Here is a 15082-nt window from a genome sequence, read left to right as displayed (position 1 = left end):
GGTTTGTCCATTCTGGACTACTGTAGAAACATGGCGGTGCAACATGGCAGACTCCGCGGAAGAGGACCTGCTTCCTCTCTAGATTTAAAAGACTCATTCTCAGACACTACAAACACAACAACTCTTAATTTCAGGTGGTTATACACTAATGAAAGCATAACTGATTCTTATATTCCATTTCTGCCAATGGATCCTTCTAAATCCTACAGATTGAACCTTTAAGTTCAAATGTCCAAGAATGCAAGATCAAAATTGTTTAATCAGTCAGAAAATAGGGTTAAACAGGAAAAAAAAGGCTCCAAAACCACACGGCAATAAACATAAATTCAGACATAAATTCTGCAGTGAAGACCTCTTCTGCTATCCACTCTCTCATTTGGTGCTCATAGCTGCTGCATGCCCCTTTAACTCAGAGCCTGTGACGTCAGTGGTGGCATCGTGAGGGGAAAAAGCAGAGAGTGATCGCTCTGCATCAAAGTCCAGGCACCAGGAACACAACAGACCCTGTCACGAGGAGTCCTCCCATCAGAGCAGCCTTACTATGGAAGGCTGAAATACATGTAAAATAATTTGGTAGCAAATTGCCTTTTGCAACTGAGAAGTCAAGATTATTGTACTATGGTCATTGATTTATCTGTTATTTATATTTTACATAAATAAATTATCGATCTACTTTATTTAATCTAAGTTAATAGAAACCCACTGCATTGAATTTCTTTTTTATTTTTGTGAATTTTGATGTTTTGTTACTAAAGTAACAACAAGGCTTTGGTTATGTGATCAGAATCAACTGAAAGTAAAATGCTGTGAACAGCTCAGGCAGACAAGTAAGTTCTAAGTTGTAAAAGTGAGAACAAAGTATTATCTTGTTAAAAACACTCAAAACATTAAGTAGGCTACGTGGTTGATTTATGTAACCTTTTGAGTTGATTTAATTCGTGTCTATTTTTGAATTGTTATGCAGTATGTCATTTTTACTGACTAATTTCATGTGGGCTGATTAGCCTCTCTAATGGGCAGATTTAAATCCCAGTTCAGAAAAGTCCTCAATGTCATATGTGCGTATTTGTGTGTGTAAATACAAAAAAAAAACGTAGCCTCGACCACTCTCGGCTTCTGTATAATTGGGACTTAATGGGTAAATTCTTAGACCACCACTGAGTGGATAATCTTTCACAATAGACGATCTAAGAAAGAGAGCGAGAGCGAGAGAGAGAGAGAGAGAGAGAGAGAGAGAGCGAGCGCTTGTGTGTGTGTGTGTGTGTGTGTGTGTGTGTGTGTGTGTGTGTGTGTGATATCGCAGACGTCACAGTCTGCCGTTGATCCAGTTCAGTTAAGATCAGATGAGCCGTTGGTTCCCTCCAGAGGAAAACTGAACTAAATCCGGCAGTTTAACCCGGGACACCCCAGCTCACAGTCTGAACCGGGACACTTTCTATTTTCGATTAACTCTAAATAACCACCATAAACAGACGGGGCGGAGAGAGTGAGAGCCGCCGTTAAGTAACGTCCGTGACGTCGGTCCGCCCGGGCTGCTACTCACTGAGTGAACTACCACGCTGTGCTTCAGGAGGGTCGTCATCGGTGTTTACTGAGTGATCGATTGATCCGATCGGAGCCTAATCGTGGGGTCGGTAACTGTGTGATGATGGAGAGGAAGAGGACGGACTGTCCCGCTCTGCCGCCCGGCTGGAAGAAGGAAGAAGTAATCAGGAAGTCCGGACTGAGCGCTGGAAAGAGCGACGTTTACTACTACAGGTAACGTTAGGCTCCTCCGTCACATTTATCGATCAGTCACTGATCAGTCCGATCCCATGGTAAACTGATGATCGATCAGCCAAACTGTGGTTACTTATCCTTACTGTCACTGTCATCATCACTTCTGCACACATTTCTGCAGACAGATATGTTAAGTTTCTCAGTTACGTTACTGTCAAAGACGTTACAATGTAGCGTTCATTCTGTCATTTCTCTGCTGTTGTTGACAGTGTCTCTGTGATTGTCAACACGGTGTCAGTACAAAAAACAAATGGTTAAGATAATATACTTACAACTCTCTATTCCAATATTCCATAAATATTTCATCCCTGCAGCCCTGTCTGGGTGTGCACAGTGGCTCTGGTTGGTAACTGACACTGACAGTTCATTCAGGGCCATCGCCAGGATTTCAACTACTGAGGTCAGGAGTCTCTACCTAATGTTTTATTCTGCTTTTCAGTTATACTGTCTGTAAATTGAACTTTCTATCAAAAATCACTGAGTCTATCTCTTAATTGTCCAAAATGAGTGAAGCTGTGCTTGAAAAGTGGCTGATGGTGTGCCTCTCTAATATTAGTGTCACATACATACCACTTCTGATTGATTTATCATGATTGCGTCTGGGCATGCTGCTGCTGGTCTACAGCCTTATGCCACTTATAGACTGCACATCACTCGTATTCACTGACAGATACCTTTTCACCAGCATATATCGATGATATACCACTCTGGGTTTTGTGTCATATATTGGTTCTTAGTACTTATCCCCCATTTACTACTGGTGTGTTGCTGCTACTCAACTGGCACCACTGTTCTCCAGAATGACTCTTTTTACTGACATGTGCCACTGTTGACTATTGTTATGCGACTGTTGTATGCCATATAAAATAGCATGTTATTCATATTTCACTGACAGATAGAACTTTTCACCACCAGGTATTATATAAAACTGGTAGCTTATAATGTTACAGCAGACACTGGGACTGGCTGTAGTTAAGTATTAGTGCTGTACAGTGCTGTAGCATAGAAAGTGCAGCTTTGGGCAAAATTAAACCATGAAGCTAAAGTATCATATCTACACTATCATAAAAAATGTACCACTGTTATTCTAATTATTACGACAGCCTTGAAGACAGATAGCCTGCTGTAGATATAATAGAAGTGTTCTTTGTTTAACTAATGGCCTAAATGGTAATCATTTAGGATGATTAATCAAATAAAGAAATTGGACATTGCATTGATTGCATTTACTTGAAAGATTTCAGTGTTCCTTTATTCTTGTATACACTCAGTTGCCAGTTCATCAGATGCACCAAGCTAAAACTAGTGCAGTCCAACAGTCTAGCAATGAATCCCGACTTCATCAACATTATTATATTCAGTGTTTTTTGTAGAGATGTTATTTCAGCTTTGTGTTGCATTTTGGAGGTTGTAGTTTGTGATGCAGTTGAACCGTATTGTGTTACACTTACAAGTGTTTGATATTTTGTCCACCCTATTCATATCAAAATGTTTGTTTTAAAAATATAAATTAGAAATATATGAATATTTGATCATGTTTTCTGCAATGCAATCAATCATAATTATTAGCAATATTGTATATAAAAAAAGAAGAACACAATGTACTCATACTATAGACTAAAAGACAGGGTACCTTGGCCTCTGCTACTTCAATTCTGGTCTTTTTTTCAATCTGTCCCTCTCATGTCCTCCAACTCTATGGAAGTGCAGACCTTAATCACTGGAGTTCTCCTTTATAACATTTGTTTTTCCACTTTTCCTCCACATTACATTTGTCCAGTGAAACTTTGAATAAGTTTATTCATCTTCCATAGGAACAAGAGCTCAGCAGCACAGGTCAGCTTTTAACTACCTTCTGTCTTTCTGTCTGTTTATCTTTCTCTGCCTCAATAACTTAAACTATTCTGAAGTATTAGCTTGTACATTTCTCCTCATTTTGTGTCTTCACTACCTACTGCTGTGTTAGATCATAAAGGAAATGATGTCAAGCTTGATGCCGCAGAGCCGTCGGCTGTTTTTTCACTTCCTGTTGATCAGCAGTGGAGGCATGGCTCAATCAGATTAACAGCTCAGAGTCAGAAACATCTGAGCCCCATCACGGTCTGAACCTAACATGAAGGAGATCAGCAGTTCAGAGCTGAGACTCGCCTTTACTTTCAGTTTGCTTTGTAATGTGACTCATCAGTTCCAGTAAGGAGACCAGTCAGCAGGTCGACTTACTGGAAGAGCAGCAACACCCTGCTGAGGCCTGTGCTGGCTCCATCTTTACAAATGCATGTTGTTTATCAGGAATATTCTTCAAACACACATTTTATATTCAGTTCTAATTCACATGACATCTAGAATATTCTCAGAATGAGGCATCAGTTTGAATATTTCACTCACATATGATACGCACATGCACACAGATATGCACACGCACACACAAATGTGCGCGCGGGCGCACACACACACACACACACACACACACACACACACACACACACAGCCTCTGATCTTTGCATAGTTGCTGCTGACCTACATGTCAGACACAGCTGTGTCATGTCTGTTCTTGTACCTCTATCTTTGTGGGGACCAATTACAGTTTTAGACCTTTAGATATCTTCAAAGCGTTTTTTTGAAATCGAAGACATTTGAAAGTGGAATTAGAAAATGAGGACATTTTGTCTGGCCCTCACTTCTTCACAAGGTTGTTTGAGGCTTACCTAAGGCTTGGCTTTATGGTTAAGGTTAGAATTAGTTGTTGATTAAAGGTAGAAGCTGGGCGATATATTACTGTATGTCAATGAGAGTCCTGAATTATGAAAGTACAGACGTGTGTGTCAGTGCAGAGCACTGGATGAGGAAGTGTTTGACAGTTGCTGCTGGTGTCAGATGTGATGTCATAGCTGACTGATTCTCAGTACAGAGTAAGTTCAAACTTGCGTCCTTGGGAGTTCAAAGTTGCGAAGTGGAGCAGTAATTTTGTGGAACCTCTGCTGCTTGTCTGGCAACTGTTCAGAGCCAAGGTATTGTCTGGCACATAATTATTCTCTGCACTGGGATCTTTTGCACGGCTTTAACAAATAAGATATAATGTTTTAATTAATGAGCTTTAGAATTTCTGATAGAAGAATTTTACCTCTGAACAGAGCCAGGATAGCTGTATCCCTCTGCCTCTGGTCTTTGTGCTATGCTAAGTTAACTGGCTTCTGGATGTAGCTTAGTAAATTGAACAGACAGATATCAGAGTGGTATCAATCTTCTCATCAGACCCTCCACCCGAATGCAAATAAGTGTTTTTCTAAACAACAAATTGTGTATTCCAAAGGGAATCATGTCTTCTGTCAAAAAACTAGAGGTGCCTGAACTGTCCTTTGTCCACGTCAGCCTGCTCGTGTTGCAGAGATGCTGTCCTCTAAGACAGCCTGCAGTGGGAGCATTTCATTTGTATGTGAGTGAAACTTGGAATGTGTGAATGTGAAAAATGAATTGGCCACACCGGTGCGACTTTGAATCATGATATCCAGATTAGCAACATACAGATTTCCAAATGTTTGACTCTAACCATGTCTTTCTCATTGGCAAAGAATTGCAGTATACAAAACATTCACCTAGCAGCTTCTCATTTTAGCTGGCCCTGGCAATCACTTTCACCCATTAAAATCAGATCAATTTCAGGATTTACATTCTCCCAGTGAAACTTTCATTGGTATCATGTCAATAATTGAAGCTGATCAATGTAATAGTTCTGGAACAGGACCTTCAAGTTTTGGATTAAGCCAGTTATGAAAAACAAGTTGCTAAAGTCAGTATGCCACACCTGTTATTTTCATTTGCCAGATGCATATTTAATCAACGTTTCATATCTTCTGCTGCTATGTAAATAAGTATCATGTCAGACGTGACAGACACCTAATATTAAAGGACTCAGATCAGGATTGGGCCATCTCTAATCAAAACACTACAGAGACAGAAGAAACAGAAATAAATGACCAAAGGGCTTAATGAAATGAGACTGTTCTCATCAGGGATGGCGTTGAGCAGCAGGTCATCATTAATGCCTCCTGGTGGTAGGAGATATTTGCATCCATCAGATAAGTGGAGATGGTAGCCATCAGTGTTTATAATCATGAGTTTATCCAAATTTGTATGACAGAGTTAACATTAAAAACATCTGAAAATAAAATGAGACTTTAATTCAACTTCACTGGATTCTCTTTATACACATCTGCAGTATACTTGTGACTCATTTAAGTTCTAATACAGTACTGTAGGATGTGTGCAGTCAAAGTTTAATATCTAATTAGTTCTGAGCTTTAGTTTAAGATTGCTACAGTTCAGTTTGGACTGTGTGAAACATGGATTCAAGATATTCCCACTGATTATACTCCAACTCCACAGTCAGTCTCCAAACCTTCTTGGATTTGTCAGTCTTCTTCTTGTTCTTCTTTGTCTTCTTCTTGCTCTTGTTTTCTTGTTCTTCTTCATCACCTGTGTGCTAAGTGCACAGGCTCACAAGCACTAATCGTCTTCATGGTGGAGCTACAAGAAGTCTAAAGTTTGAAATTCAGATGCTTTGAGCTATTATGAAGTCTGACACTCTGTTTTTCCCAAATAATTAATTACACCAATCTGCTCCCATGTTTTTGCTCATTTGAGACCAAACACACTACATCTTCAGACTGACCTTCACAAACAATCCTAGAGATTGCCGAGGTCACAGTGTGAGGCCATCTGTGGGATTTCACTTGACAGGTAGCACAGGATGATTGGTATCTGAAGTTGTGAGTTAGAGCCCTGGTTGATGTAGAATAAACATGCTCATCCCTGCTCAGACATTGTGCTGTGTTCAAAGGTATGTTTAATTTAAGAAGTTTTAAATAATTATGATCAGGAAGTTCTGCTGATGGACCCTCACGTATTTGTAATCTGTCTCTTCTTGTTCCTCTTTTCCTCATTTTCTTCATCCTCCATAGGCTCATTTAGCTTAGCTATTAGCCTTTTTGCATAGTTTGTCTTTCAGAGCTTTTGTATCTCATTAGTTTTACATTGGTGTATTTTACAAATGTGTTGCAGTTTCTATCACTGTGCAGAAGTTGGAAAACGTATAGTGCATCTTTAAGCTAGATCAGGTCAGCCTGTTCATAATTGGTAGCAGCTACTATTTTACTCTTTCTTCATCTTGTTCTTTCTTTTTCTTTGTGAATATTTGAGTCTCTGATCACTTGAACCATTTATCCATTAATTAAAGTGCATAGCATGATTATATTTGATGCAGCTCTCATGTTCTTTTATCCTTTGTTGTGGGGTGTGTGTACTGTTTGTTTAACATAAGTCATTGACATCTTCCTTAATAGATACTATATTTTCTCATCATGATAACAACGTGCTGTTGGAGCAAAGGTTATGAGTTCACAACCCGGGTGATGCAGAATGAACATCTTATACCCACTGAAGCACCCACTGAATGAGAGACGCCTACATAAAGGTTTAATGATAATTTTGGTCCAAACAGTTCTGTTGATGGACCCTCCTGTATTTCTCATTTGTCTTCCTTCTCCTCCTTTTTTCATCTTCCTCCTCTTTCTCCTTCTTGTTCTTCTTCTATCACCTCAAAATGGTCGGCTCTGACTCACTGCCATGCAGCAGCTATAATTCCGTTTCAAATTCAAGATAGTGTATCTCCACTGTAGTTCTGACTAGTCACAATGCCAGTTAAAGCAGCTTTCCTTACAATTAGAAATCTGTAAATGATCTTTTTTGGATATCCAAATGAGGATATTTCTTTAATTATGCTATATTCATCTGTCTGACTGTTTCCTGCTTCTGTCCTTCCTCTTTTCTCTCAGTCCATCAGGGAAGAAGTTCAGGAGTAAACCTCAGTTGTCCCGTTACCTTGGAAACACAGTGGATTTGGGATGTTTCGACTTTCGGACAGGAAAGATGATGCCTGGAAAACTGCAGAAGAACAAACAGAGACTCCGACATGACCCGCTCAGCTTGGCCAAGGTAACACTGATGGATCACACCTGTGGGGGAGGGCTGCGGCTCTGCTGTGTTGTGTAGTGTGTTCTCAGATTATCAGATTAACACAGCTCTTCCTGTAGCAGGTTCACAGTTCAGCAGCTCTGTTGACAAACACTCATTCACTACAGCGGAAGTGTGATGCATGCATGAATCCCTGCCCACCAACTGCTGAACTGTCTGTCTTGTCTTCTTCTGCTCTCATCATTTATCCAACAGTGTATACAATATATATGTTGACTGACGATTTTGACTCACATTTGTCTCAGTTTTGTGAGTGTTTTGACTTTGACTTGTTTCAGTCATGTGGACATTTGACACTCACTTGTTTCATGGGTATTTTGAGTCAGACTTGTGTCTGTAGTTTCAGTGTTTTGACTTTGATGTCTGGGGTCCTGTCAGTGTTTTGATATGGAGTTATCTCAATGTCGTGGATATTTGATCTCTGACTTGTTCTGTAGGTGTTTTGATGTAGACTTATCTTAGTCTTGTAGGTGTTTGAGTCAGACTTGTCTCGGACATAGCCTCGGTGGTCTTGACTACAGCACTGGTAAATAGTGTATATGAAATTTAGTCTACAGTTCTTCAATCAGCTACATCAAATTTAGCATTTTTTGCTGCATTTTCTGACTTCTCTAAATAAATCTCACTACAAGCAGATGGGCCTCATTAAGTTCTGGAATCCACCCTATTAGATTTGATTGGTTATCCAACCTGGGTCAGCGACACACCACACAATCCCTGCACACACATAGGACCAAACCTGACTGTGATGATAAATGCCCAAAAGCATCAGTACTGTTGCTATGGTTATCAGCCTTGTAATGTACTTTGAGCTCTGATTTAGAACTGTGGTTAAACTGATGACCAGAGCAATATTTTTGGTGTCCACTTATACAATCTGTTTTAAAAGAAAAGAAACCAGGATTTTCTGTCGCAGTTGTTACTGCAATAATATGCTCCGCCCACACAGATCAGATTGCTGTGTGTGTGCTTTGGTTTGCGCGCTCGTGTGTGTGTGAGAGAGGTCAAGCGTGTGTGCTGGCATGCCTCTGTGCATGCATACATGTCTGTGTGTGTTGTTTTGTGTTTGTGCTGCAGTCTTTGTACCAAAGATAAGAGGGGCACTGACTCCTCCCACACAGTGCGTAGAAAAAGGAAACTTGTCAATGCTCTTTTTAGGTGAACACACACACACACACACACACACACACACACACACACACACACAGAGTGACAAAAACAGGAACAATAATGGAACAAAGTAAGGAAATAAAGAGTGAATGGGGACAGGAGAAAGTTCAACTGTGAGGAAGGAAGATTTGACCATCAGGTGTATTTTTCTGTTTATCGACACTCACGTGACCTTCATGACCTAAAGGAACATGGAAAACCAGTAGAGTCCAGCTCCCTGACAGACTACAGTGTTCATGACAGCCACAATATGAAAGTCTTGAACAGAACAAACAACATACTGATTATTTAGTTATTCAAAGGGGCCGTGTCCACCATAGCATATTTTTTTTCCTGCTGAAAGTGCCAGGCACTTCTCTGAAAACACCCACCTATGAGCACTTGAGAGTGCTATGGAGGCACAATGTTTTTTTCAGCTGAGACGCTTTGGTTGCAATGTTATGGAACATATGTTGGAGTAAAAGCAAATTTATGCGTTAAGAGCACCTAATTTTGCGGATAGGTTGTGTTCTCAACAATGAACGTAAAAATGTCAGCACAAGGTAGAGTTCTTGCTCTGGCCCCTTCTGTGGATGAAGGAAAGGTTGAACCACACTGGAAGAGAGGAAAGGAGAAAGGACCCTGGTCTATGTGGGTTTGAGTTTGAGATTTTGTGGGGGTGAGGAAGCATCAGACATGGATACTCAGAGATCAGCAGTGTTAATTTTTGAGGAGGATGTAGGATGTGACAGTTGGTCTTTGTGGTATTTGTCCCACTGCTCCTCCACTGTGAAAGACAGTGATGAGTGCAGCATTTTATTCAAAGTTGACAGTTTTTCAACTCTTAGTGACCAAAAAAAAAAAAAAAAAGAGAGAGAGAGAGAAAAGGTGCACCAGCAAGTGGTCCAGAATGAGGAGAGAGCTTGTGTTGAAGGAGAGGTCTAGCAGAGCAGTGGGAATGAGACAGCAAGGCACCTGGACTAGATGGGAGCAAGTTGTGGAGAGGAAGATCTCATGAACTTACATCTGGAGATGAGAGCCACACTGCATCAGGTTCTTTGTCCAGGCTGTCTACGGTGTCGGTCTCTTGCGAACTTGGATTGCTGGCACTTGGTGTGTGTCTGTTAAGAGAAAAGGGGCTCTTGAGTACATTTTTAGCTACTGTCCAAAGGCTCTGGAAGAAGGCTGATATTGCTGATGGCATGACCAGGTGCTGAAGACCATTGCAGAGATCATCTACAGCTGCCAGAGGTGAAATCCCTCAAAACGAACCATCAACTTTATCAGAGCCAGAGAGAAACTAAGGGCAACATCAGTGCTCAACACTGCACTGGACTTGGGTAGGACAGTGGACCCGAGGAGGCGACTGAAGTTCCCTCAAAACATCGCCAAGACCACCCTCAAAACTGCTATCGTTCTGGTGTTAGAGGCATCAAAGAATGTTGTCATGCTACAGCTTACCTTGCCATGGAAGCATGGCGTGGAGGAGGTCAGGCGTGTGTGCTGGCATTTGAGTGAAAGAGGGAGAAATATGAGAGCTTACTCAGCGATTGCCCCAGCCTAGCCTAGGAGGCAAGATGCATGCCTGTGGAGGCACTGTATAGAGGCTTTGTAGGACAGTCCCTCTTTAGGGCTTACACTGCACTCAGCATCACTGGTGAGAGGAGCAGGAATGACATCTATAACAACACAGAGGCTGCAGAGAAAACCTCCAGGTGGCTCTGGATAAAGAGAGCAGATACAGGAGAGTGCAGCCAGGGCACAAGCTGAGGCTTGATCAACCTCAGCTGGGTCACCTGAACAAGGGTGTCAAATGTTGTAAAGATCTGAAACAGCGATAACCTCAGGGTATATCACAGATGATGTGTCCTAGCTTAGCATCAGAGGAAGTCAGGCTAGCTGTTTCCTCCTGCTTCCATTTTCTATGTTCAGCTGAACTAATCACCTCAAAACACCAGCTCCACCAGAGCAGTAGTTGTTGATATTATTGTTGTTATGCTGTTTTAAATATGACCAAACAACATCCTACAGCAGTGCAGCAGGGCACAAATAATGCAGCAGTGTGTGTGTGTGTGTGTGTGTGTGTGTGTGTGTGTGTTACATCATTACATTGGAGTACACACCCACACAAACACACATAAACACACTTATGTTAGGTTTTGATAACTTTTGGGGACATTGCATACATCAATGATTTGTGTTTTTGGTTGTGAGGCAAATCAGCTGGTTCTGCATTAAACAGCGCTGCAACTACTTTCAGTTCCTTTTATTTACTTTTCTTTTCCTGACACCTCTCACCAAGGGCTTGAAGGACGTTTCACACTCAGCAGCATATTCAAATGTCACAGCAGCATTTGTTCTTGCAGAGTAGGGAAATGCACAGTGTTACCCCTTTCCATTTGCACTTGCAGATGCACTGACTGATAACAGGTGCTTTGTGTGTTGCTTTCAGGGACCACTTGGAAGAACATGGTGGTCTACTATTTTATATTATTTTCTTTATCGCAGAAAAAAATAATTGTGTCCAGATCACAGTGACGGAAAATGACAGCTGGGCTCAAATGGGTAAAATAATTGGTGTAAGTTTAAATGTAATGGGTGATTATTGTAATGGTAGGTTTACAACAGTGGAATAACTGCAAAATGAACATAATGAAAAATAAAACAATTGTGCGATGTAATTGCAAATGGTCTAAACATAACGTTTTTTTTTTGGCAGTTAAACATTCTGAAATATAGAGTTCCCCACAATTCAACAGATTTTGTAATCAAGATGACATTCACCTTTTAAACTGCTATTCTGCATATAAATTGTCAAAAAAAAACGAAAGGAAAAAAAAAGCCAAAAAATAAAACAAAACAAAAAACAATAATAGACCTGCAGGCAGATATTAACAGAGTCCATGCCCCTTGTGCAAGTCACACTTGGTACTGCGGAGGAAATGCAGGTTGGACCTGCAGGCCTAAGTGCATGATGCAAGTGGCATATTGAGAGGAGTGCAGAGAGGGACCAAGTGGGTATGGGGTGGTAAGACTTATCTTGGACAAAGCTATGCCTGCTGTGCAACATGGGTAAATGTGCACATCACTCTCACTGTGTAGAGATGGACTTATGGTTTCAGCTGGTGTGTGATGCTGTTTTATAGACTCAGAGGAAGGAATCTGACACAAAATTCTGTGCACAACAAGCAGAACAACAGTGCTGATAATTCTGCAAAATCCAGGATACGTTCAGTGACAATGGAAGGACATTATTGTAAGATTTATCTAACACATCAGACCCGCCTGGGTCACATAATTAGCTGTATTTGGATTTTAATTAGATTATGTTATAGATGCGATTATACAGAAAAGTAAAAGAAGCAGAACACTTGAAAATTGGTTTGTGGGACTTGTGTGCTCACCTCTGCTGACTAAAACCATACAAACTGAGGTCTTTGTGCTCTCTTTCAGTATTCATGATGCACCAATCTCCAGTCACTGAAAAAATAACTTCACTGATCTTATAATAGCTACATCTATGGCCTGTATGGTGAAAATTGTTATGTGCTGCATAGTTTTCTTGCCCTTCCTCTGATGGTCCATATTAAGTTCCACTTTGTGACATTAACATACCAGGTCTGAAGACCAGAAATATGCAGGGCTTGGCTCAGAACATGTGGGGCTGGACCTATAGGATGGCTTTGACACCACTCACACAGTTTCTGTGTTCACTATTGCTGTTGGCATGAACTCAAACGAGACACAAGAGGTGTTCTGTGAAAGATGCACATTCAGTGCATTGTGGAGTCAGTTTAGCTCTGAATATTGAGCGGAACAAATCAGCTTTCTTTCAGCCGGGGGAAAATCTGATTTTATGTCAATTACAAATATTTGGGGGACAAATTTCCATGTTTGGGGGGACGTGATCTCTAGTCTCCAATGGTAATTATGCACATGGATATAACATCACTTGTGTACACAGTGGAAGCTATTGCTTTACTTGACTTGAAAATGGAACCCAAGTGGTGCTGATGTGAACAAACTGACAAACTAGTAGAGTTCAACATCAATTTTCATTACGTTTAGAAAGAGTTTGCACAACACATTAAGTGTAAGGCTTAACTGAACGCAAAGCTGATGTCATCATTTTTTTCTTTTTAATTTAGCATGATATGTAGCCTTAAGCTGAGTGTCATCGTTAGACAATCTTCTTCAAGATTTAAAAGCCACTGCCTTATATCAAAAAATTATAGACATGCATCTACAGTAAATGGGAAAATATATTAAGGCTCCATTAACAAGAACAGAATTTTTTCTGAAGGTCTGTTATGTAAAATTAAACATCTAGATGTACACATAACAGACCAAAAACATGATCATAGGATATTGGATGATGAGATTTGTATCCAAAAACATGGTTTTAACACAATGCACCACATAATAATACTACATTGCTGGGATGGGCATTTCACTATAAATTAAGATCATACAGCACCATGGCAAGACTTTGTTGCACAAACACTTTTATCAGAGAAAATGTATGTTATCTTTCAAACCACAAGTTTACAACAGGTAGATAGGAGATGCATTCATCTTGGTGCCAAGCTGAATTTGAATAGGTGACATTCCTATGAAAGGGCTGTTTGTAGACCACAAGAGCATCAGGACAACACAGTTATCATTAGCAGCAGCAGTTGACACTAATTATTAACTTAACATTGCTAGGTCTTATGGCATGTTTTGTTAAAAGTTTACTGGTTTAATTTAGTTTTGAACATGCTCTGCATTCAGCAGTGTACTCTTCCATTACATGTACAGATAATTTGCCAATGTCCCATTAATTAGGAATCTACACAAATTACAACCTTCTGCAGTGCACACGGGCCGCCTACATACTACCAACACTACTGCACTGCCTGAGCCAAAGGACTACAGGCTTTCAATCAAAACTTGATTACACAGTATTACTGGAATGAATATATTTTGTATAAACCAACATCTGCTAGTTTTTGCTAGCTAGCTGTTACCATGTTGAATGTAGCTTGATTGAGCATGCTAACTGAGGAGTTTTGATATATCTATTCCTTCTTGTTAAATGCAGCTCATTTAATTAACAAAATTTTAGATTTTTTTTCATTTCTATAAGAACGCTTTTCAAATATGGCTGTCTATGATATGGTAAATGTTTTGTTTTTCTACCTGCATATATTGTCAACATAAATACCTGCACATTGTAAATTTCATTGTATATTGCCACATATTTCTTTGTTTATATTGTTCCCATGGACATTTTGCAGCTCAAATATTCCCAGAATTTTGCAATCCTAGTGAGGATACAGAAATTTCAATTTCACAATATGAGTGAAAACATGTATCTACCTATGCACTTTCAATCCATGGAGATTCATATGAGTAGATAGATTAGACAGTTATATAGTTGTATAGTTGACATCTCATTTCCCACTGGTGGCCTCTTGATTACTTGTTTGCTTCAACAGGACAATAGCTGCTGCAGATTTCTTGGTAGTCTTAATGTTGGGTGTTACCCTGCGCCATATATTATTAAGAAGGTAAACCATTTAAAGAAGAAAGTAAGGATGGATGAAAAGAAAAAGGGAAAGAAGGAAGGTAGGAACAAAGGAAGGGATCTGGAAAGACGGAAAGGAGAAAAGAAAGGAAACATGTCACCAACATGTGTTTCTCTCTGTCTCATCCAGGGAGGTAAACCAGACTTGAACACAGCTCTGCCAATCAGACAGACAGCATCCATCTTTAAACAGCCTGTTACCAAGGTTACGAGTCACCCTGGCAACAAGGTGAAGACAGACCCACAGAGAGCGACAGAGCAGCCCAGACAGGTGAGAGGCTGACACATGCACACACACACACACACACACACACACACACACAAACACACACACACACACACACACACACGTTTTGTCACACACGTCAGCGTGGTAATGCCTGACGCTGGGCTGTTTCACAAGAGATTGTGGAAGAAACCAGGTTGTCATGGCGACTGTGGCCAGTAGAGGGTGCTGAGACATCATGGAAAAAGCAGCATGACACACAGTGCCATCAACAGAGAGGAGAAAATTTGAGTTGTTGGGTATTGTGAAGAAGAATGAAACAAAGACAA

At 40.4% G+C, this 15082-nt stretch overlaps 1 protein-coding gene across 2 annotated transcripts in view; it reads left to right on the top strand.

Moving 5' to 3' along the window:
• The first annotated feature begins 1207 nt into the window (after positions 1-1207).
• The window catches only part of mbd2 (methyl-CpG binding domain protein 2), a 35769-nt gene continuing 21894 nt past the window's right edge, over positions 1208-15082 (top strand). The window contains exons 1-3 of one of the 2 annotated variants that reach the window (XM_076758725.1): positions 1208-1758; positions 7611-7770; positions 14658-14798. In XM_076758725.1, coding sequence (XP_076614840.1) covers positions 1646-1758; positions 7611-7770; positions 14658-14798 — 414 coding nt within the window. In that variant the 5' untranslated portion in view covers positions 1208-1645. The remainder of the gene's footprint in view (positions 1759-7610; positions 7771-14657; positions 14799-15082) is intronic. The other variant, XM_076758726.1, reaches the window with a different exon arrangement.

Source organism: Chaetodon auriga, chromosome 19, assembly GCF_051107435.1.
Source record: "Chaetodon auriga isolate fChaAug3 chromosome 19, fChaAug3.hap1, whole genome shotgun sequence".
Lineage (NCBI taxonomy): Eukaryota > Metazoa > Chordata > Actinopteri > Chaetodontiformes > Chaetodontidae > Chaetodon > Chaetodon auriga.
This window is presented reverse-complemented; position numbering and strand designations above follow the sequence as displayed.